At 45.4% G+C, this 23,345-nt stretch overlaps 9 protein-coding genes across 9 annotated transcripts; 2 read left to right on the top strand and 7 right to left on the bottom strand.

Moving 5' to 3' along the window:
• Nucleotides 1-1,639: 1,639 nt before the first annotated feature.
• Nucleotides 1,640-5,958, bottom strand: FSST1_006466 (ABC-2 type transporter-domain-containing protein; the record flags this gene model as incomplete). The annotated part of the gene is made up of 3 exons (XM_083232837.1): nucleotides 1,640-2,018; nucleotides 2,071-2,234; nucleotides 2,287-5,958. The coding sequence occupies 3 exons, from the start codon at nucleotides 5,956-5,958 to the stop codon at nucleotides 1,640-1,642; spliced, it is 4,215 nt and encodes a 1,404-aa protein (XP_083089896.1).
• A 658-nt stretch (nucleotides 5,959-6,616) lies between these two features.
• Nucleotides 6,617-7,951, top strand: FSST1_006465 (uncharacterized protein; the record flags this gene model as incomplete). Its single annotated transcript, XM_083232836.1, has 1 exon — nucleotides 6,617-7,951. One exon carries the CDS (start codon nucleotides 6,617-6,619, stop codon nucleotides 7,949-7,951), a length of 1,335 nt encoding a protein of 444 aa, XP_083089895.1.
• Nucleotides 7,952-8,108: 157 nt separating this feature from the next.
• On the bottom strand, nucleotides 8,109-9,652 carry FSST1_006464 (uncharacterized protein; the record flags this gene model as incomplete). The annotated part of the gene is made up of 6 exons (XM_083232834.1): nucleotides 8,109-8,216; nucleotides 8,284-8,339; nucleotides 8,395-8,502; nucleotides 8,567-8,977; nucleotides 9,030-9,429; nucleotides 9,488-9,652. The coding sequence occupies 6 exons, from the start codon at nucleotides 9,650-9,652 to the stop codon at nucleotides 8,109-8,111; spliced, it is 1,248 nt and encodes a 415-aa protein (XP_083089894.1).
• Nucleotides 9,653-10,515: 863 nt separating this feature from the next.
• On the bottom strand, nucleotides 10,516-11,129 carry FSST1_006463 (uncharacterized protein; the record flags this gene model as incomplete). Its single annotated transcript, XM_083232833.1, has 2 exons — nucleotides 10,516-10,756; nucleotides 10,816-11,129. 2 exons carry the CDS (start codon nucleotides 11,127-11,129, stop codon nucleotides 10,516-10,518), a joined length of 555 nt encoding a protein of 184 aa, XP_083089893.1.
• A 138-nt stretch (nucleotides 11,130-11,267) lies between these two features.
• On the bottom strand, nucleotides 11,268-11,714 carry FSST1_006462 (uncharacterized protein; the record flags this gene model as incomplete). The annotated part of the gene is made up of 1 exon (XM_083232832.1): nucleotides 11,268-11,714. The coding sequence occupies one exon, from the start codon at nucleotides 11,712-11,714 to the stop codon at nucleotides 11,268-11,270; it is 447 nt and encodes a 148-aa protein (XP_083089892.1).
• Nucleotides 11,715-13,143: 1,429 nt separating this feature from the next.
• On the bottom strand, nucleotides 13,144-15,907 carry FSST1_006461 (uncharacterized protein; the record flags this gene model as incomplete). Its single annotated transcript, XM_083232831.1, has 2 exons — nucleotides 13,144-15,546; nucleotides 15,602-15,907. The coding sequence occupies 2 exons, from the start codon at nucleotides 15,905-15,907 to the stop codon at nucleotides 13,144-13,146; spliced, it is 2,709 nt and encodes a 902-aa protein (XP_083089891.1).
• A 2,050-nt stretch (nucleotides 15,908-17,957) lies between these two features.
• Nucleotides 17,958-18,753, top strand: FSST1_006460 (carbonic anhydrase; the record flags this gene model as incomplete). Its single annotated transcript, XM_083232830.1, has 6 exons — nucleotides 17,958-17,998; nucleotides 18,049-18,131; nucleotides 18,184-18,240; nucleotides 18,293-18,403; nucleotides 18,464-18,572; nucleotides 18,621-18,753. 6 exons carry the CDS (start codon nucleotides 17,958-17,960, stop codon nucleotides 18,751-18,753), a joined length of 534 nt encoding a protein of 177 aa, XP_083089890.1.
• Nucleotides 18,754-19,212: 459 nt separating this feature from the next.
• On the bottom strand, nucleotides 19,213-20,603 carry FSST1_006459 (NADH:flavin oxidoreductase/NADH oxidase family protein; the record flags this gene model as incomplete). The annotated part of the gene is made up of 4 exons (XM_083232829.1): nucleotides 19,213-19,254; nucleotides 19,305-19,655; nucleotides 19,706-20,373; nucleotides 20,429-20,603. The coding sequence occupies 4 exons, from the start codon at nucleotides 20,601-20,603 to the stop codon at nucleotides 19,213-19,215; spliced, it is 1,236 nt and encodes a 411-aa protein (XP_083089889.1).
• A 707-nt stretch (nucleotides 20,604-21,310) lies between these two features.
• On the bottom strand, nucleotides 21,311-22,825 carry FSST1_006458 (uncharacterized protein; the record flags this gene model as incomplete). The annotated part of the gene is made up of 1 exon (XM_083232828.1): nucleotides 21,311-22,825. One exon carries the CDS (start codon nucleotides 22,823-22,825, stop codon nucleotides 21,311-21,313), a length of 1,515 nt encoding a protein of 504 aa, XP_083089888.1.
• Between the last annotated feature and the right edge of the window lie 520 nt (nucleotides 22,826-23,345).

The raw sequence follows: 23,345 nt of genomic DNA, 5'->3' as shown, positions 1-23,345 counted from the left end.
TGAGCATGTGCAGTCACAGCGTGATAGAAGCAATAAAGACTTAAAACCCCAATAGCTTCCGTAAAACTCGGTGCTGCTGATGCTTGATAGACTATTTACCCAAGGATGAGCGAAATCTCCTTCAAATTTAACTTTTCCCATTCTTCTGCTAGAACTTCTCCGCTCGAAAATCGATATGCAGTACCTTCTTTCCACTCAATCCAAAGTACGAGATACAACCATTTTGTAATTTGCGATAGATCCAATTCCTTCCTGACGTATTTTTCAATTTGCATATAGCGACCACATCAACTTGCAAAAGTTCTCGTGACTGAGAGAAATCCCTCAAGCCAAGCATTCTAGACAAGGAATCGCCATCTGAAGCGACAATGGTAATGACGGCATTTGCATAGATATTTCCCATTGACGCCAACTGTTCAGAAGCAGCTTCGTGGTCGTGATGAGTGACGCAAAGTGCATCGGCCCACAAGTACCGCTCATTAATTTCTGAAGTTAAATGCATAGCGTGGCGAATGATCGGCGAGACATAAGTTGAGAACTCTGTAGCTTGCAAAGAAAACGGCTTTTGTAGTATTTTTAAATACCCTGAAGTAATACTTGGCTGGGTGTGACGACCGTAAGTGTAGCTTACCGCCACATAACTGTCAGAATCTCGACCGGGTACAATACATTGATTCTGCACGTCGATTAGCCAAGCGGGTCGAGCAAGAGAAACCTTGTAAGGGTTTTGACATTCAGCGCCATGAGAATCAAGACACTTTTGCTTCCATTGCTTAACAGTCCCGATATCAGTCCAGTCCTTGTGAAATATGCGCCTATCATTAGGATGGTTAGGAGCTCCCTTCCTGTTTACCAATATCAACCGCCACTGGTGACCATATTCTGATATGGATTGTACGATAATTGCGTCACGACCTTTACTTCTTTTGGGGAACCCAAGGTCACCATTGTTGTACTATTCTAAGTCATTCCCGTGAGATCGAATATCATCGATGAATCTCTGCACTAGGAATTTGTGATTCGGACACGTAGTTGAAAGTGCTTGTTCGTAAGTTCCAAGATTTAATTCCGTTGCAGACTCAGGATCTGCGAATTGGTGCCAAATAGCTTTGCTAGTTGAACAATCAGATGTCCATTTCGGATAGTAAGTTGCGGGATTATTAGTTCTCTGTGGTGCAGCCATGATATGTGGGCGAAAGTGGGAATGAATAGTGTGGAGCCTAATCTTCTACAGTTGCCAGTGTTGTTTCCCTGTTCCACGATTAGGTTATTCGTGGCATCCTTTCATGAAAGGATGAAATGTTATTCTCAAGGTATTTAGTGAGGGGGCATATAGATAAGCGAGTGGGTTTAAATTAGGCTGAAAGACGGTAAAACAGGAAAGAGGATAATACACGTAAGCACGCCTTCTTGAACAGAGAGACAAGGGTGAGAAACGCATGACCGAACAACTCAGGATGAAAGAGGGTTGGAACAAATTCACATATGTAGTCTAGATAAATCTTTACCAACAATACTCAATTTCCAATTCAAGAATTACCTACGGCAACTAAAGTCTATAAGAAAGAAATACACAAAAGAAATAAGTGTTGGAAACACCATGCCGACCATTGTACCATTCCATTCCAGTCCATCTATTTTAAGACTCCGCCTTCTTAGTAGCCTTTGTCCTGAGCTTCATCATGAAATAGACGAGCCCATAAATACCAATCACAAACACAACAACAATTCCCGCATTCCTCCATCCGTAGTACTCTTCCTTCAGGTTGAGTGATCGAAGATAATCTGCTCCCGAGGTGTATTGACAAACTTGACAAGAGCTGCTGGCGTCTGGGTTGAGAAGGTTGGTAGCCATACCCATACCGCTCTGGTAGTCGGAGAGGTACTCGCCGCATGTCATGTTGGAAGGCGGGTCGAAGACTGCGAGTTCCTCGGTTTTGCAGTGGACAGGTTTGTCCCAGGTTGTGAACACGAGGAGAGAGCTCATGAGGTAGTTGAAAGGGTCGATGAAGTACATCCTGTAACATTGTTAATAAACATGGTTTCAACAAGATAGGATTTGCTACTCACCAGTATCGCCAGAATGGTACAATCTGACTATAAGGTACCATTACACCACAGAACGAGACAAGAGTGGTGATGACAAGAGGATTGACAAGCGATGCAAAGACGGCATTGGGGGTGTACGCGGCAATCATCTGACCAATACCGGTATACAAGCCTTCGTACATGACCTGGAGACTCGTTAGCTACACCCAAACAACTGTCGCGAGGGAAATGACTTACCACGACAAAGAAAACACTGCCTGCGTGACTAGCACCAGTAGGAAGTCCAGCAGTGAAATACCAACAAACAAAATATAACACCGCACAAACAAGCAAGTACGGAAGCTCCGATACAATCAGACCAGTGACAAACGGTGCCCAATGATACATCTTGCTCTTCTTCTCCCTCGCCTCATAAATATCCCTTCGATCAATGAACAGAGGTTGCAATTGCGCAATAATACCTGGCGCGATGAAGATAAAGTTGAACACTGTGAACAAGTTCTGCTGAAGGTCCGTAAGACTGTCGCCAATCATCCAGAAGGTAAACCCATTGAGGAGCGGAAGGAGGATGTGCATGGCGACTTTGTTGTCGATGTACTCGACGTTTCGGAAGAGAGAGATGTTCATTCGGTGGGTTACAAGCTTGACTTGTGTCCACATTGGAGCAGCAAATTCGTTCCCGTCGTCCTTGAGGTGTGATGGTTCAGATGCAGCTACTTCGATCATGTGGTCCAAGTCTTTCGTGAGCTGGTCGTGTTCCGGCGACTGTAGCCAAACCTGGTTCCAATCTGTGTCCTTGTACGGTCCATCTCCACCAGATACGACATCGATCATGTGTTCGGCGGGATTGGCTTCAGATGGGCATGGCGCTCCGTAACGACCAAAGTACTGTTTTATAGTAGCAGCGTTGTCTCCAATCTCACCGAAGTAAACAGTTTTGCCTCCTTTCGCAAGGAGCAACAGGGTATCGAATTGAGCAAACAACTGTGCTGATGGCTGATGAATAGTCACCAGAACAGCTTGTCCAGCAGCCGATAGCTTACGAAGGAAACGCACCGTGTTGAAGGCCCCTTGTCCGTCTAGGCCACTCGTGGGTTCGTCGAGGAAGATGAGGATGCTAGGTTTGGCTACCAATTCAACGGCGATGGTGAGACGTTTGCGTTGTTCGATTGACAAGCCGTTTCCAGGTCGACCCACTAGCGTGTGTTCGAGATCGTTCAGCTCCAAGAGATCGACAATAGTATCAACATAGGCCAGCTTTTCTTCAGTTGGTATATCGCGAGACTGGCGTAATAGAGCTGAAAATTCGAGGGCTTCGCGAACGGTTGCTAGAGGCTCGTGGATATCTAGTTGTTCGACATAGCCAGCTGATCGTTGAAAGGACACAGGAATAGGTCGACCGTCGACTAAGACTGATCCGTGGATTGATCCTTCTGTTTTTCGTTGCGCGAGGACGTCGAGGAGTGTTGTTTTGCCTGCACCTGAAGAACCCATCAAGGCACCAAGCATACCAGGTTTAACATAGCCTTGCACATTATCAAGGAGGACACGGTCGCCGTCTGAGGTTTTGACAGTGTATGTCAAGTTCTTCCAAGTAAAGATACTCTTGTTACGCATGAGGTTTGTGTCAACTTCACCGTCAGAAGCTCCGGATCCATTCTCAGCGCGTGTCTTCTCACTTGTAGTTTCGCTGTCCTTGGAGGGAAGAAGATGCTTGGACTTGTGCTGTTGTTCTCGAGGAATGAGAAGGTTGCGACTACCTTCGCCGACTTGCTTCCATCCTGAGGTGAAGAAGATGGTGAGGCCAACGAAGAGAATCCACCACGCACAGTTGATGCCAAAGTTACGCCAGATGTGGCTGTGGTCGAAGGACATGTGTGAGAGGTAAGCATCGCCGGTTGTAAATGCTGCACCGGGTTCGGCACCTCCTACACCAGAGCATGCCTGACCTCCAGTACCTCCGACATAGCCAGGGCCGTTTGGAATGAGATAAGGACCAACACAAGGAATCTCTTGATTGTGGAACTCGTTGCCAAGAAGAGCCTCAAAGCCATAAGCCATTGGGTTGATCCAGAAGATCCAAGATAGCCAGGGATGCATCTCGGTCTTAATGATCATGTACCCCATGTACACAAACAACGCAACGATGGAGAGACCAGACACTTTTGTAGCAGCGTCAAAGGTTGGAAACGCAGCGCCGATGAAGCGGAAGAAGGCTGTCATGGTCAAAGCAGTGATGTAGTTTGTGGCGAGATAAGTAAAGAATGCACCGGCAGTAGCCTTCAGACCAACGAGGAAGTAAAGAACCAGACCGAACTGAATGACTTGGAAAGCCAAAATAGGTAAATCGGCGATAACTTGCGCGATGCAAACAGCGGCGGGATGATAGAGTGCAAATGATCGATGCTTCGCAAGAATAGGTCGCCCAGTGAAAGAATCCGTGACTTCAGACAAGGCCAAAAGGGCATTGTACAGAATGGAAAAGAACAAAGCACCGCCTTTGAGGAAAAGACCAGCTGAGTTATCCGGCGCAGAGTAGAACAGGGATCCACCGAGGAAGGCTTGGATCAGAGTCGCGCCCTGTTTCATGAAGAGTGTTGACTTGTCACCCCACATGATTTGATACTGCCTGGTAACAGCTGCTTGGACTTGCATGACCAGGTTGGCAGTGGTAAGGGAGTTGGCCGGTACAAACTTGTGCTTCTCGCGGGATACCATCTCTTTGAAGATGGTAGTGTTTTGAGATGCTTCGGTACTGATCGGGTATGCCTGGCACTCCTCAATCATCCTCGATTTGATGACTGACCCATCATAAGCAGCGCGAACACCATCTGCATCACGAGGGAAGGTATTCTCATACCCTGTCGCAACACGCCTCTCCGTCGGCACAGTGACGCCTGTGAGAAAGTCTCCCCTGTTCGACCCCGATGCTCTAAGAAATCCAAGATCTTCCATGAACGGAACAGCTTCTCGCTGAGGGCCATAAAAGATCTGCTTCCCTTCATCTAGGACAAGGACTTTATCGAAATGCTCATAGATGCCATTTCCAGCCTGGTACAGCGTCACAATTGTTGTAAGACCAAGAATGTCAGTCATAGCCCGAATAGCTCTGACCCATTCTAATGCAGTGCTGGCGTCGAGACCACGAGTGGAGTTATCCCAGCAAAACACACTGGCTCGGGTGGTAAGACACTCGACAATAGACACACGTTTGCGTTCGCCGCCGGAGACACCGCGGATAAAGGCGTCGCCGACTTTGGTGTGTGCTGTGTGGGAGATGTTGACGGATCGTAGGAGGAAGTCTTTGTAGAATTGGGCGTACTCTTCTTGGGTCTTGATACCAGGGGGTAAATGGAAGGGGACTTTCATTCGCGAGGCGAAATCGACTGTTGCTTCAACTGTCAAACTCGGGAAGAAGATCTCATCCTCAGTGTTCATGACGATTTGTCCTTGATAAGCTTTGGCATCTTCATGAGACATGTTACCGTAATGAACATCGCCGGTGACCTCTTCGTACCCTCGTCTGTTGTTTGCGAGAACACTCAAGAGTGTAGTGCATCCACTCCCAGGCCGTCCCAGAACAAGTAACATCTCACCGGGCTTGACACAACCGGAGGAACCATCAATGATGGTCTTCATGGGAGCGTCTTTTGCACCGGAATGGAAAGGGTTGAATTGGGAGAGTACGTTCTCGTTAAACGCTGCCTCGCTGCCAATGCCTTTGACGGTGAGGTTTTGCCAGGTAACACCTAGTTTGCGGGGCTTTTGGCCTATTTCTTCGTCTCGATCGCGCATCGCTTGGAGTTCGGGTGTGAGATGCCATTGTGATGATGTGGTGGCCTTTTCGAGGTGGGGTTTGTCGAGGAGCTCTGGGGGAGGTTGTTCGGTGGATGATGAATTGATACTCATTGTTGCAGTTTAGTATTAAATAAATAAGTAAAATTAGAGGCGGGTACAATTGAACTGAGTATAAGGGAATTGTCTATAGTGTGATTGAGCGCAATTGAATCGAGTACAAAGAGTGATAATAAATGAAAGGTGAACAAGATTAAACATAGAGACAATCGCTCTCATTTACGCCAGCACAAACTTCCAACACTATCTCTTGTCAAGGCGTCATAGCTATCACTGACTAAAGCACTCTGAAACCCTCCGGTCTGAGATAAAGAGACAGAGTCTATTAATCATCATCGTACAGCGAAATCTCTGCGTTATCAAGAGCGAGGAGTCCGTCTCCCTGCCGGAGCCTCAAAAGCTAAATCAAGCGGAGTCAGACAAACGAGTCCGAAGCTGAAATGCGAGGTCGTCTAGCAGCCAATGATATCAAAGTAGTATTTACTAATGAGGGATAGTGTCGAAAAGTGGATGATATCAAGTGCCGGGGCGGAGGGAATACTAATCATCAATCTCCGAATCGGACTAGTACGAAACCCTCCGCGGAGGGTTTTATAAAAGAGGCTTTCCTGCACTAAGGCAACCAAATTTGGTTCTGTCCTCCCCCCTTCCATCGGAAATCTTGCATCCACCTTACTTGTGCATCCATCTACCAATATACCCTGTCTGAACAATGGGTGCATCCACACCACATCCGTCCCAGAGACGAGTCTCTTGTGATCTCTGCAGAAAGAGCAAATCTCGATGTCAACGAATCAGGCCTACCGATGAGAAATGTGCGAAATGTGCTATGCTTGGGGCTGATTGTACTGTCGGACAACAGAGAGTACCAGGGCGACCCCGACGAAAGCAGCCTGCTAAAAGATCAACCACGACCAGTCAATCTGTCAATAAACCGACCCTGCCAATTTCTCCAACTCCAGTGCAGCCAAACACTGCTTTCATAGATTGGAGTCTGTTTGATACGACTGGCATTCTATATCCTACGCTTTACGCCCCCGAGAAACCCAGTACGACGATAAAAGATGTAAATGCGACGTGTTGTGTGGGGTTTATCGACGTCTTCCATCAATCAGACAGCTCGTGGACTACCGACGTGGAATATACAAATGTTCCATTTTACAACGATCTAGATTTAGTCACGGAGCTATACACAACTGGATCATCCCCAATTTCGCCATTTGCAATCAACAATGACGTCTTGCTTCTAAGCGATTGCTCAACTACCCACTACCCACGCAACACTGAACCCAGGGATATTATGACCGAACTATCCACAATCAACAATGGCCTATACGTTCGTATCGAAGCGATAAAGAAGAACAGAAAAACAATGCATTTTGATACGATGATCTCCCAAAATGGTCCCTTGTTCGTCGACAACATCACTCTACTAGATTATACCATCAAAGTCACTCAAGAGTTCTTCTTCCTCTTGGTAAAGCTTTACGATGAACAGCACTGCCCTGGATTGCATAGTAATTCGCAGCCGATGGAATTGCTCTGTCCATGTCACCTGGCATCACAATTCCTGAAAGACCCAAAGAAACTATTCCAGATTTCATTACCCCAACCTACCGTCACTGCAGAACCATTAGCTACCCCAATCACCCTGACTATCACAAGTGTTTTTGTGCAACTCATCACCGTTTACGAACTTGTCCTCAACCACATCGCCACAAAGGTCGAACGACTCACCAACAATTCCATGGAATCGATTCCAGCTCTTATAGTCTGCGGGAGGCTACAGCAAATGCCTTGCACTCAGGGTGTGATCTTTTGTGAAGTTACAGTGAACTTGATTGAGAGTATTGAGCGTGTCTTGGGTGTCGGGAGGATGCTGGAGGGCAAGGAAGTCGGTTTGTTGTCACCAAGGCAGGTTGACGTTCTTCGAGAGGAAATGGATGAAAGGCGTAGTGTTGGTCCTGGTCATACTGTGATGGCACCTGCTACGTTACGAAAACTCATTGGAAAGGTTGGAGGTATACTGAGACGTATTAGATGGTAATTTAGTCTGTCGGTGTATACTACATATTCGTTATTTCCTATATCACTGTTCTCCATCATTTCACTTCAACACATGCTTGTAAGCCTTTATACCGGTTCAAAGATTGAAACTAGCACTAAGACTCCTACAACAACATGGTGGTTCCCCTCATCAAAACCTAGGCTTTCTTCAAACCCCCTTCGCCCCCGTGACAAGACGCTCCACCATCACCAGATGTCCTTAATCTCTCGCTTTGCATAATGGGTGAGTAGAGGGTTTGGATCAACTGTAGCAAGAGTTATTAGCCAAGTGGTTTGTAATCCTCCATTACAGGAGTGTCAAAGTATACTTACCCATCTATCCAAATCGGCATTATTCTCCCATTGCATATATCCGGCATCTAGACTCTCTTCATTTTTGTTAGCATGATATATGCATTTCCTTGACAAGCACTTTTGCCTTACGTGTAGTTACGAAAACCACATTTTTGATGTCGGGGTCATTGCGTAGCTCCTTTAGAAATGCTTTTGCTTCGCCTGCTGTACCGACTTGTCCGATCAAAAATTTGACACCTATGATTGGCGTCAGTAAGGTATCGCATCAATGCGCAGACTGAAACAGGATGATCACACTTACTTTCACGCGGAAAGCCATTTTTTACTAGATTCCTGCCACATTCCGAAATAGCATCAGCGAAAGATGACCTATCTTCTTTTGTGGGAGCCCCATCGGTAATGACAGTGACAAGTAGAGGCCGAGTGAGGTTATTAGGGAGCTTGTGATAAACAAGAGGCTCTAGAATCTTAGTCCTCAAGGTTGTTCCAATTGCTGTATAACCCGAGGGCTGAAATGATTGGATGATTCTGGGGATTTCGTCAGGTTGGAGACTATGCGTCTCTGGAAAGTCCCTGTTTATGTACCGTAGATAGATACCCTCTCCTTCAGGTAGAATGCGGGTGGTAACGCTAGTTATGCGGTTTATCAAGTCATTTTGAGCGGTCCAGCGCTTTTCGCCCGACTTTCCATCTCTCATGGAGCCGCTGTCATCTATATAGCAAGCTTCAGTAAGAACCAGTAATCATTGCTTCGTCATTCATACCGCAATAGAGAACCTGTTGGTGTAATGTCACCTGAGCGGTTTTGCGAAAGATTTCCCCTTTACAGATGGGATACTCGTCACATTCACAGAGAGCTGCAGCTTTCTCCGCGAGTTCTCCGATGAAGTCGGGGCGATCATTAAAAAATATCTCTAACGGCGTATCTTTCAAGTATTGGGCGACGTTTGCAATAAACTCTTCTTTGGTCTTTGGCTGCCGATGATCAGTCTTTGGCTCTTTATGATCAGTCTTTGGCTCTTTATGTTCAGTCTTTAGCTCTTTATGTTCAGTCTTTGGCTCTTTATATTCAGTCTTTGGCTCTTTATGTTCAGTCTTTGGCTCTTTATGTTCAGTCTTTGGCTCTTTATGTTCAGTCTTTGGCAGCTGATTTCCATTGACTGGCTAAAATAAAATTAATTCCTGTTATTTTAATCTCGTAAATGGTATCAATGGCACTGACCTGATTAATTTTTCGTCTGAACCATTTTCGTTTAAACCAGCTGAAAAGACTAATCAGGTTCTGTAGAACACCGGTTCGTTCTCTTTTAACCCGAAGAAAGATATAGTCAGTGACGTTGAAGGTAACATCAGTCGTTGTCCTGATTCCAACCTTGAATAGGTTCATGGCAGCGCTTTTGGGGTCAATGAGTCCACGAGAAAAATGATGAGCAACGATTCTGGTAAGTGTATCTGCTTCGGGCAGCAATTATATTCCTTTCTTCATTTTGGAGGCTCAGCATTTTGAAGACTGAAATAAGACCCATAACCCCACTGTATGATATGATCAGCTGGCATTGTAGATCTGCAGGACTTGATTTACTTGGACTTTCAACCTTCAGGCTGCAGCCTGATTTCTGGCATGTTTGTAATTTGGAGAGCCAAGACGCCAATAAGGTCGTGATTGGTTGGTTAAAGATTGCGGTGACCAAATATCGAGGGCCTCAGACATATCACTGCATGATACCCAATCAGGAGACACCGCTGTTAGAAACAAGGCTCGATGTTCTCATCGGCCATACCGAAAGATGGTCATTGCTCAAAAGCAAGAAGGTATTATCCACCAGTATCGCTTGATGTATTAAGTGCATGCATATGCTGCTTACTTCTGTACATTGATGGATAAGGCAATCAGTCATCTACATTTCTGTTTGTGGTAAAGTTGCCAATGTCGGCTGTACCGACTCTCTGCAGGTATGGACAATGGCACGCTTCGTAGCTAGCTGAACTTGAGGTATGCGATACGCTCTATCATCCTCAGGACCGTTCAAGTGGGATACCACAGGTGACGTTCAGCTGAGATAAACTCTGATGACGAATAATTGCCTCAATTGATAGGTAATTGTTTATCAAAGAACCTTGACAGCACATTAATACCTCATAATCAGGCGATATTGGGGACTCAACCTCTTCTGCGCTGCGCTGCCAGGCAATTCCATGTTCAGCAAGTCGGACAGAGTTGCGGGGTACTGAGGTACTTTGAGCATAAGCCTATGCATTACTATCGCTACCTAAATTAGACAGTGAGCTGGAAAGCACAGTACTGAGAACCTTTTCGGGAACATCAAAACAATCTATCTCATCAGACCAAGGAATTCCATCCTGCGCTCCTACACTCTGGATGGTGATAGCAGCAGCTTTGTTAGCTCTAAAAACACTACTCCTCATATCCCATGTACCCTTGGCCTTTTGTCGCAGATAATGCGAGGCATAAGCCCCCGTAAAGGTGTCCCTAGTCGGTGATTAAGATGTGTAAAAATCTACAAGTTCATTCGGGCGGAAATAACTTACCCTGCGCCGGTGGTGTCCTCTACCTTTACATCGTATGCAGGACAATGACCGCTTCCTTCGGCATTGGCGTAGAAAGCACCCTTAGCCCCAATTGTGATCACCACATTGGCTACACCTCGGTTCAAGAATTCTCGCGCAATAGTGAGCCAAGTGTCTTGATTAACCTCATTTCGGTCTCGCCCTGACATGATAGCTACTTCTGACTCGTTCATGAGCAGATGTGTCACGTGTCGGTGGAGACGCCTGTTGATCGGGCTTGCAGGCGCTGCATTGAGACAAAGGTCGATACCAGCATTACCAGCAGTTTCCAGCATTGTTTCAACGACATTCTTTCAATCTCCATCTGAGCGACAACCAAATCGGGTTGAATTCCGCCTCCAAGCTGCTCAGGCTTGACGAAGTCTTGTTTTTCCCAGGTTGCTGTCGCGCCTAGTGTGAAGAGGCATCGGTTCTCACGGGTTCGGTCCTCGACCATGACAAAGCAAATACTCGAACGTGTATCCGGGACTGTCACGATCCCGGAAGTATCGACACCGTTCTTTTTTTAGCTCATCAATAAACCTTTCGCCATATCTATCATCCCCAACGGCGCCGATCATCTTAACTTCGATATTTTCCTCATCCGAATCTGTGTTGCTTTCTTTCTCTGTTGCCGCTGTGCTTGGCTGGCCTGCCGGATATCCGGCTGAGGTCGTTTCTAAGTCCAGATAGTTCTCCTTTTGCGAGACTTTGTCGTGGCATGTTCGGAATGCGGCAATTGCTGAGTTGGCTCCTTTGCCGCCAAGAACCTCTTGGTAATGGCTTGCAAGTACGCTCTCGCCGGGATCAGGAATACGGCTCGCAATCATGATTAAATCGGCATCCAATCCCCCGATAACCGAAATGGTCTTTGGTGTCATTTTTGTTATCTTGTGTGATGTGAAGTACTACAGGTGCCAAAATGGTGGATTTTAATGGATGGAGATTAATGAAGGCCAGGCTCTGGGGGATTCTTTGTCCTATACTTTCCTTGAACTGGCCAACAGAGCTACCACACCATACCGTTTAATAAAGCCTCGTCAATTACAACCATGATATTGGTGGCGTGAAAGCAGCCAACAACAACTACCCATTTGCTAACCAACCAATCAGATTGGTTATTAGTCAAGGAACGGACGCCCGCAGTCGCCTTTGTTCTGTTTCCTCAAAGCCTACAGCATGCCATACTTTTAACGGAATCTTACTCTAGTCTTTTGTATCATGACTACCGCGTGATAGCAAGGTAGTGTACAGTGCTTCTCTTGTCTAGGTATCCAAAGATGCCCTCAGCGTCGGATAAACCATTACTGTATTTGTTGTGGCACGGTTAGTTAGTTGTGTTCTACCCATATTAGCTTGTGGAATTCAGTAGCTTGATGGGTCCATTTCAAGCTATTTGATTGGTCAAATACACGGTTAAGATCAGTCATCATTCCATTGGTCAAATGGTTGATTTGGCCTGAGACCCACTAACCTACCGAATTTCACAGATACAGTACAGTAGCTGCGCGGCTGGCATGGAGGTGTGGCTAGATTTGAGAGGAAGGACAAGGGTAAACGGTATCGAGCGGTAACCTATCCAATAAACCATTAAATCAAGTTTGGATAGTTAGCATAAGATATATACAAATGAGATTACTTGGCGAGAATTGTCAAAAGTTGCGAAAGGTAAACGTTATTTTAAAGCAACGACGCTTACAATCGCCCAAATCAACCCCAACTGATTGAAAATACCGAAGACAACGCAATAAATGTTAAACAAAAAACAGGTTGCGTAGGGTTCATGATATGTAAGACTAGTAGCAATATAATGTTTATTATGCATATAGATGCTGCTGTAATGTAGTTGAGGCTTTGAACTTCTGAACTGCTCTCTATTGAAGCGAGGCTACCCTAGATACAGGTTGGCAGATCAGTTCACCCAGACGATTTTCGGATCGCGGAGTAAAGCGAGGCCGATTTACAGCTCAATTGGGAATAGCGTATGTCGTGAGAACAAGCTTATCGATAGCACGGACCGCTCGCTTCGGCGAACGTTCCATCTTTAACCTTAAGAAAGCCCTGTCCAATCAGATCACTTCTGAATACCTCCATTGAGCAACCCACATTCAGTGCGTAGATGTTAATGTCTTGCCAAATTACAGGCCAGTCAATTAATAATGTACTGTATTAGATTTATTTGTCATCGACTATTTATGAGCTCAGAATATACTACCCTACGAACGAATCGACCTTCATTACCTCCAGAAGCAGCGTTGTTGTTGATTCCCAGCACCTTCAGCATGGATGTTTAGGAACTAGCTGTATGCACTAGAACGGATGATCTAATGCGTATTCTGGCATAGGCAATACGCTAATCTCATGCGTCCCAGATGGATGAGGTATGTTCTCCTTTATAGGACTGAGCAGATTGACCAGCCATATTGTTAGCACAATCAAGGCCAGTCGAAGTCCTGGATAAGATATGCGCGAAACTCCAAGCTTCTTGAGATACGCAAAAGCCGGTTCATCGAGTTCATCCTCTTCTGATGCTTCCTTCAACATCAACTCGATCATATAAGACGTCGCAGACCTTGCAATGGAGCATGCCCAAAGGAAGATTGGCACTACAATGAGCAGAATTCTCCATCGATCACCCAAGACTGTGCCATCGCCGAAAAGACCATCAATGGAAAGCACCCCTTCTCGGTCAGCTGCAAGTAGGATATGACACTGGAGGATAGATATCTCTAGTGAGTGACGACCTAACCAAGCCATCGCCTTGGAATGGTAGTTCCGAGTATGCGTTGAGGTGTTGCGCAATGTAACATACCCTAATATTGGGATGCAGGAGACGTAAGGGTGTATAGAGTCATATGAGCTGACACTTGATGATGAAGTCTTACTGAAATAGTAATATGTGGCGAATAGGCCAGCTAGAGCAAGAACCAAGCGGAGACTCAGGATAATTTGAGTGCTACCCATTCTTTGATTGACGATAGCAGTAACTATACCGATGTAGACAATGTACATATCGAGCGTGGCGTAGTAAATCCACTGATCAGCGCTCCACTGCATGTTGAAAATGATTTGAAAGAGGTCCATCATCCATCTGATCAGCGGAGTTGCGAACATCGCAGAAATGAGAACACCAGATATGCATACTTTGGCAGCCAGAGCCTGTGAGTTGTCATTGTACTGTTTCCCAATCGCCAGAGTCGCATAAATGACGAGGAACCAGAATGAGGCCAGTGGTGCAGAGTAATAGAACATGTAATCCATCTTCATCAAATACGCCAAAGCGCAGCTTAGAGTATTCAATCGTAGTAGAGTGGATGCGACGCGCTTAAATGAGAAGTCGCCAGTAGAGATGAAATAGCATGTGTGGCCAAAACCAGTATGGAACATGTAGGCAGCTATACATAGGCGGAAAAGAATATAGATGGAAGTAGGCCCTTGATCAGCTCCGGTCCACTGGTAGATGAGAACAAAGCACTGCATCCATCCCTTCCATTCTTCGGTCTGTTTACGAGAAAGAAATGGTTCGTCTTGCTGGTAACTCTCTTCTTCCTCTGAAGCGCATTTCTCTGGAAGAATCGCTTCAGATGTCCCGTCTGCTGTCGGAGACACTTCTACCTCTAGAGCGCAGTTCTCTGGAAGTAGCATTCCAGATGTCTCGTCTTCTGGTAACGGTAGGTGCTCCGGACACTTTGGTTGTGCTCGTCGAATTGTGATAAGTAAAGCAATGAAGCAGATGGTACAGAGGATAGCAAAACCATCCACCTCCCAAAGCTTGCTACTCTTGGCCATCATTTGCGTGCGATCGGAGAAATAGCACATAAGCAAAACCAGGATGAAGGATCCAATTTGCATATTGAGTAAGATCCACGTCTTCTTTACAGACAGTAGGTCCAGAATCTCGCATATGACGCATGCGAACAGGTAGACAATACCAACAGCAATAATGATGCGGAATTGACTGACGCCATAATCTGTACAGCAAGTTCCAGTATGGTGATATCCTTGGATGCGATCGAGTTTGGCGTTACATCTCAAATTGAGGACAATGTTAGCTCGAGCCTCGGAGACCTGATCGATGACATGCATTGCTTTCGTTAGAGGGTCGATCCATGTTTTGTTCTGATTTATGGTAACCCCAACGATAGACCATAGGATAGGTATCCTCCTTTTGTGCTCCGTGTGGTGTAACCAATTGTGAATATCTGCGACCTCTGAAGCCCGCCTAATGCTGGATTTGATGTCTTTCGTTTTGTTACCTTGATAACAAGGGCCTGAGGGAGGGCCGTAAAAGATCTGGTTGCCAATGCCATCTCGTGGGTCCATGGGGGCGGTGAATGGGTCGCGATGTGGCGTATTGTGGGTAATAAACTTGGACAGCTTATCGATACGGTTCTTGTATATGTCAAATCGAGTGTGCCATGGAACACGTCTTGTGGTGTTTCCCTTGTGATTCGTGAACCAAACACCGGCGGCCACGTAGATTATAGCAGGTCCTTCTTGATCTTCGATAGCTGGCGGGTCCATCTTCTCATCAGCGTAAATATCGAGGTTTTGAACAAAGCCTCCGTCTTCTTGAAGTGGATTTCCGTGACTTCCGACCCAAACGTTTGACAGGCGCTGAATCATCTGGCCATCGTACGTCAAATTGACATTATCTCGTAAATTAGGGAAAGAGTCTTGGTTTTTGTCATGTTCATGTTGTTTCCTGTTGATCTGGAAATCTCCTACATTAGTACCCTTGACTATGTCGCGTCCAATTGTAACGTACCAAACGGCCGAAGGCATAGGCAACATGTCGGGAGGTTGAGTCACCCACGACGACTATGCGGCGACCTTCAGTGCATTGACGAATATCGGTTGAATCGTATTTGTGAAGCATACATCCATCTGGCTGCCATTGACGGAAAGGATATCGATTCCCTTCTTCGTCTGGTAGGTCGATCCAGCGACCGGTGTTTTGAACAGCGCGACATCGGTAAGGGTCGTCGCCTGGTAGAAAAGTCTTGAAGGTGACGGCAACCAGAAAGAGGATTGCCACAACCGTGGAAATTATCCTTGATAATGGTAAATCCATCTCTTTGTATCGGTTGTTATGTTGCAGAGTAATCTTAATTGAGTAAAAATGGCCAGAAAAGAGTCTTGAAGTTAGTTGTCGCTTGTACACTGTTCAAAGGAAGAGACGAATACAGTATCCATGTATGTAACTGATAGTTGGTCTCGTCTTGGCGACTCTGGTAAATCGTAGGAGACTGGCGTCTGCGCATTCGAGATTGGGAACTGGAAAGTTTAAGTATGCAGAATAAATCTTTAAAATGGATGGGAATGGGAATTGACCAAATTCCAGAGGCGACCAATAGTTCCCAGGGCTAGACCTTGTCACACTTTAATTTCTGTTGATAAACATCCCTTGAAGGGAGAATGTCTCAGTGACCGTTGACGCCCAACTAAAATGTGAAGTCACTCTTTTGTGTGACATAACAATGCTCCGGTTTTGACACGACGTTACTGAGACATTAGTGAGTCTAGCCAAGCTAGGTGACGTGACCCATCATAACTGAGACGGGCACCACTGACAATAAACGGTTTACATCACCAGATGGACGCAAGGGATGTGATAAATACCAATTGTTCTTGGCTCACAACACCAACTGGGTAGCCGGGGTAAGAATGGAACCCCATTGGCAAGGGGATTCTGAGCTAATACGGCAATTAGCACGACCACGCTCACACAAGACAATAACTAACTACTCTATCAAGTTTAAAGCTGTCACTTCAGACATTGTACCGCATCAACTCCTGAGATTCGGTGGCGCGTTTCAAGCCCGCTAGCTCAATTGCGAATATGTTTCGATGAGACTCTTCTGTTTTATAATGGTAGGTGGCCTGGAGATTATGTGTATCTTACCATTACTAAATTTTTGCGTATTCAGAAGGGTTGAGAAGACAAGCCGGTGCAAGGTCTCAATTGTATCATATGTAGCGTCTATGATATCATGATCCTGCTGCTTTTCCACTTCGTAGGCGACCTCAATCTTGGTCTCGTTAGTTGAATCAGCTAGTTCGCGTGTTCTTGGGTCGTACATGACACCCTAGAACTCAGTGACGCCATATATCGCAAAGGCTGACTTCAAGGTGACAATTTCATTGATGGGCCTTGACAAGCTCGACTCCGTTGTCTACCCAAGATTGGCTTGATGACTTGGTTGGATCGTGAGTGATATCCTGGATATGCTAGCCTTTCTCTTGAAGGAAGATGTTGGTAACAGGGGTACTCTATTATTAATCAGTAGCCTGAACACAAATCTTAGTCCTGATACAGGATATTTCCTTACTTGGCTGCCTGTAACGCCTAGAATTGTACTAATCCTGTGTTATAATGATTAATGTTTAAAATTTGGGTTGTTCTCGATAAGTTCCGATGTAATAAATACAGATCCAAGTCCCTGGGCCAAGGTTTAACGAAAGATATTATATGATCCAACGATGTGAACCTGAAGTAATAGTAGATTTGTGGAATTAAGTCAAGACGGTGTAAAATTACACCGCTCTTCTGCTGCAGGCTCTTAGCTCAGGACGGACACTGATGTCACAGCGACCGCAGAGAAAACTTTCATGAAAAACGGAGATTACTATTCATCCCGCATTTACATGAAACTATGCTATCACGTAGTATTGTAGGTCATTTTAAAGTTTAATAATGCAACGCCATAGTAGTACCTTTAAGTTGAGGCTGTCGTTGTCGGGCTGACGGTTGCTCCTATGCCGGTCTCCACTGTCGACATAGCATAGTCGATGGGCCAATGGCACATCCCTGAGATACTCTACGCTATCTAAATTTGTACTAGACTACTCTCAATCAAAAATAAGTCCGATTCTATCAGATTACAAAATGTATTTGGCTCCCCGAGTAGAACTTACCAAGAGATCATTTAGTCAACTCATGTCTAGAATGATTAGTGAACGAATAATCAGTAGAGTTTCCATTCTCTAGGTTAAATAATTATATTCCATATTAAACTCTATTGAGATGATGTTATTACTGTCCTTTATATTTATCACCGTCTCTTCGTAACACTGCAATCAATTACTTTTCTCTTGCAACCTATTGCAACGTCAAACCAGCTATGGCCAGTCTAAAGCTACAAGAGTTTCTCGAACGCAATGAGTGTGTCACGCTTGACCAAATTTGTTTTACACAGGCTAACGTCATCCAAGGGAATCATTGGAAGATTACCAACCACCACCTTCAATGCAAGATATAGTCAGCGCCAAGGCGGACTCAGGAGCCATCTGTATCTGTTAGTATTAGTTATCTTAGAGCTCAATTCGACCACATACTAACAGCTATAGTAACTTGTTCAGATGCTCGAGTCGATCCTCGTGACTACTTCGGCCTCAAGTTTGGAGGTAAAATACACTGGCCCAATGCTGGAACTTATTCACGCTAATGCGAATCCAGAGACTTTGGTAATTCGTAACGCAGGTGGTCGCGCTGTTGATGCTTTCCGAAGCCTTGAAGTTATGGGAACTATCGGTTCGATTGACCTGATCGTTGTCGTTCATCACAATGGTATGTATCTGTGACACTGCAAATCAAAGCAAGAGTAAAATTATCTGATCCACAATTTAGACTGCGGCAGACTATTTACTACTGAGGAGAAGATCAGGTCGAAACTCATTCAGAGAGCCCCTGCTCATGCTGAGTCAATTAAAGACAAATGGTTTGGAACCTTTAGAGAGTAAGTGTTGTATCACAGAAAGCCTTTACCATACTAACCAACCGTCAGTATCGGCATTGATGAGAGCATTCGTCAGGACGTGCAAGAAATTAGAAAATGGTCATTCTTACCGAAAAAGGCCCAGGTCGTAGGTTATGCACTTGACATTGAGACAGGGGCTATGAGGGAAGTAGTCTCCTAGATACCTACAAATGAAGTTAGTTGTTGGTAGAGGTCAAATCAATTTTATTGACTCTTTCTTTTGCTACTTGCAGTCTTGGATTTAAAGACTGAATGATTATAGTGAAATCCTATTCTAAACTGTAGTATATCTACCAGATTAAGTTAGCTTTTTTGTTGAATGGATTAATTTAATAAGATTACTGATCATATCGTAACAGGGATAATGATATCGGATGCTAAGTAAAAGTAGAGTGAGATATAGATCCTGGTAAACTGGTTCAGCTATTCTTTACACAATGTTCAGCAAGTTTGACGGATCCCTTGTGGCGTTAAGATAATCAGCTCATGCGTTAATAGTTACAAAGTAGGCCTTGCACATCTTGTAAGATACACCACTCGTTCTACTATATAGGCAAACGACAACAACTCTAACAAAACGATTCCATCCCATATACACAACACTTCAACTTTAAACATATTAAGATTTACCCAAGGTCTTGATCTTGTTTCCGTACCAGGCCTGCGATTGAACGTTAGCACCTTGTCATGTTCACGGGTTGTGGAACTCACAGTTTCATATCCGGCTCCGATGATATAATTTCCAATCTTCTTCAGCAGCCAAGGAGTCGGGACTGAAATGGCAATGGCTCGTGCCTCTTCTCCCTTCTTGTTCATATTTAGGAGCGTATTTGTCGGGACAGAGGGATCCAACATTGCTGGTCGTGCTAAACCAACAATGTCGAGCGAACCGCTTGCCAAAGCATCTTCTATCACAGTGCGGCTACGGAATCCGCCCGTGACAAGTAATGGAAGGCCAGGGAATTGGCCTCTGATGGCTGTCGCAAAGTCAAGGAAGAAGGCTTCTCTTGCCTTTGTGCTTTCCTTCTTGACGGCTGGAGCTTTATCTGGATTGACCATACCCTGTAGATAATGTTAGTAATGAAATGACTGACTAAAATAGGGGAACATACAATTCCTTCTTCGTAACTTCCACCACTGATTTCGAGAAAGTCGATTCCGGCGTCTGTGATTAAACGGAGTTGCTCAATACAATCCTCTAGGGCTTGAGAAGACTGATGATCAACTGAATTGAACTTGATGCCAATTGTGAAGCTTGGTGGCACAGCTTTGCGAATTGCCCTGATAATGTCCACTACAATCTTCGCCCTCTCCCTAGCTGAACCGCCATATTCGTCAGTTCGCTGGTTAGTCTTGGAACTTAGGAATTGTGAGAGAAGGTATCCGTGTGCCCCATGCACCTCTATGCCGTCGAATCCAGCATCGGAAGCAAGAACTGCTGTCTTGACGAAGCGATCCTGAACGTCCAGAATCTCTGGAACCGTCATGGCCCTTGGCGTCCCAAACAGCAGCCTGGAGGCCACCGCCGCGAATACTCCTTTGCCAAGTCGCAGAGGGATAGCGCTAGGAGCAAGAGTTTTGTCGAATAAACCTCGATTGCCAGCGCCGAGTGGAGATTGCCGGCCGGGATGGCTAATCTGAACGACAGTCGGGGTTCCACCGACTCGAGAAGCAGATGCCCACTTCTTCCAGCTGTAGAGAATGCGGCTCCTGTCAATGGAGTCATTGTTGGCAATATCTCTAGCTTGACCCAGATGGCGAGGGTCAACCTGCACGTTCCCTGCAACAGTCAGTGAGCAATGACTATTGATTGACAGTACAGAATTCGGGAATACCTGTGATTATAAGTCCCCAGCCACCATTGGCCCAGGTCTTGTAAGCAGTATAGACTTGATCAGTTGGCAAAAGGTCCTTGTCTGCTATGTTCTCTGCCATGGCAGACTTAGCCAACCTGTTTGGCAACGTTAAGCCATTTTTCAGTGTTATCGGTTGCTCTATGTGAGAAGTCATTGTATAAAATTGGCTAGGAACTCGATGTAGATGAAGTGATTCTAGATATATGATAGATGGTAATAACTTGATGCCTTGATGCTACGAATTGCTACTCTTGAAAACTTATAAGTGAAATACTCTATGTCGATAGTGTGAATAAAACTACGTTTGTCCACGGCATGATATTAGACCGATTGCAATTTTAGGTTATGGCGTCGGCGCAATCTTGGGTCCGTCCGTGTTTCAGCCGTGCCACCTGTGATTGATCAAGTTCGCGCCATCTTCCCCATACTGGGGGGTCCGTTAGTTGAGATTGCGGACTTCATGCTGATAAATAATCTAGCCATGGGGCGCGATGGGATAATACTTCCGATGGATTAACAGGGTTATTGTTCAAGTCGAAGTTGTGCTGGTTGGCGCAACCACTGCTGCCTTTGCCAAAGTCCACAGCATTAAGACGATGCTTTTGGGACTTTGGCACATAATTGAACTATGGGGGCGAGCGATCCTTAATGGAATAGATTGTGCTGGCACGAAATTCCGGACAGAACATTCCTCAAGTCCTGAAGCATTCAATACAGAAGTATATATACGCGTATATGATGAGTGGGGCAAATCGTTAGTCTACCTCCGAAATTAAAGAACAAAATCTAGATATACCTGTTTAAACAGCTTGAGATTCTGCTCACTGATTACTCCTTTCCACCTCTAGGATCCTCCATTGCTCAAGTAGACTTTCCATCCACACCGATTGTTTCCCAACATCCAAAGACAGGTTGTAAGAACCCAATATAATCATAGTCCTTAGCAGGATATCTCTCATCATTGCAAAACCACCCACAAACGGAGAGTAGGCATGTAGGACGGGGCGTTGAAGCTTCACCATCGTATCTCACCTCTTCAGTCTCTTGGCCTAATGTCTTGTAAACCACAGCCGGGATGAAAAGTCCAATTAGGCCAAGAATTCCAGTAGTCTGGAGAGCTGAGATGCTTTCATGCTTGTCAAACTGAGCACGACCTTGGCTGTCAATAGTTTGACGCGCCTTGGTAAATGCTAAATTTGCCAGTGTATGTTTCTCTGACGACAGTTTGGCGCTTATCTGAGTAATCACTTCGTCGTTTGCAAGGTCCATGGCCACACTTGTCCCAACCCGCTGTCCGATAAGATACGGATGATCACCATAGACAAACTCTAACCCTGCCACTTGAGGCTGGCCATCAAAGGTTTTTGACTGATGTAAGACGACTCTTGTGATCCTCCCGTGCTCCTTGTAATACGAACTAGAATCGAATCTAGTCATTTCCACATAATCCTGAACATAAGTCCATGACCATGGCGGATATTCGAGATGCTCGTGACTTTGAGCTTGGTAGTTCGGCGAGTATCTCGCCCACGAGTAAGTTGGCTCAAGGATCTTGTCAAGTTTCGCTCCATAAATATAGTCAGCCTCGTAGTGTAGTTGTTCCGATATGTTCTTTTTGTTCTCCTCCGCTAGACGCCTCTGGGACCACATTGCGTACTTGGAATGGGAACGCTGATCTTCTGCTTCGATCCACGACTTTCCAGAGAGGTAGTGCGAAACGTCTTCTTTGATGCCTCCCTTGCGCCTCTCAATACATGCGCTCCTCCCTTTCTTGACTCTTTCGTTGAGCTCCTGGATGACCTGGTCCAAGTTTTGCTCATACTTCAACTTGGAGTGATCCGAACCATCAACATCAATACAGAATTTCCACTGAGTCCATAGCGCGGCAAGATACAGCGTGCCGAACGGGACAATATAGGCAAGAGAATACCATGGTGATTTATTGTAGATGATCGAATCCACATTCATCACGATGGCGTCGAGAATGGGATAAAAGTTCTTTGCCTGACTTTCCGGTGGTTGTCTCGCAAAGGATTTTAGTAAACGGCCAATGCTGTTGAGCTGCTTCTTGATATTTTCGGCTTCATTTTGCTCAATCTTGTCATCAACAAGGGCCTCTACTCTTCCCTTGATATCTTCCCAGATGTCTTTCTCGCCTCCTGGCCAGAATGTATCTAGCAATCCCGAGAGCAATGAGCCTATGAGAGGCACTTCGCTCAAAACAGCCTCGACAAGGACTTTGGTAACTTCCCCGACATTATCTGAGTCGATTGGTTTGTCAGTGATGTATGTCTCTGGGTCTTTGACCGATGCAGCTTGAAGGGCATGATGGGTTGTTTTGCTGTCTAGGGTGTTGGTGAGTTCGTCAGACAGCATTTTGACTTTGTGGAGAGATAGTGAATGGAATGAGTGAGTGGTGATGTGAACGAGGGACGGTTGAAATATGGGAAACGGTGGGCCTCTTATGCCACATGCTTTTAGATAATTCGGTAGCGTCTTTCCAAATAGATAGCTTAATCGGGTGAGATAGTTAGTGCATATTGTCCTTGCTGATATTAGGTTAGTTTTAGTGAGTGAATTGCAAGAGATAATCTAGAACAAAAGAGGGGAAATCGTCGTGGTTAACTGTATTAAGCTGTTCACTAGAATGCAAAGAATAGTTAGAGTACGCCACCTTGAGAATAGTGTTGGTAGCTGCCAGCTATACACTAGTGATCAACCAATTGCTTGGAATTCTGCGCGACTGAAAAGGCCAACTGTACTATTGAGCCACAAGCTGCTATGATAGTGTGGGCGAGACTTTTCATAAGCATAATCCATCGTATCGTGGTCCGGGCTATCTACGTTGTGGCTGACGCTATTGATAAACTAGTCGATGTACTGTAGCATTCTTGGC

The sequence above is a fragment of the Fusarium sambucinum genome, chromosome I, assembly GCF_050947815.1.
Source record: "Fusarium sambucinum isolate potato_lamoka chromosome I, whole genome shotgun sequence".
Classification (NCBI taxonomy): Eukaryota; Fungi; Ascomycota; class Sordariomycetes; order Hypocreales; family Nectriaceae; genus Fusarium; species Fusarium sambucinum.
The sequence above is the reverse complement of the archived record's forward strand: the minus strand, read 5'-3'. Positions and strand labels throughout refer to the sequence as shown.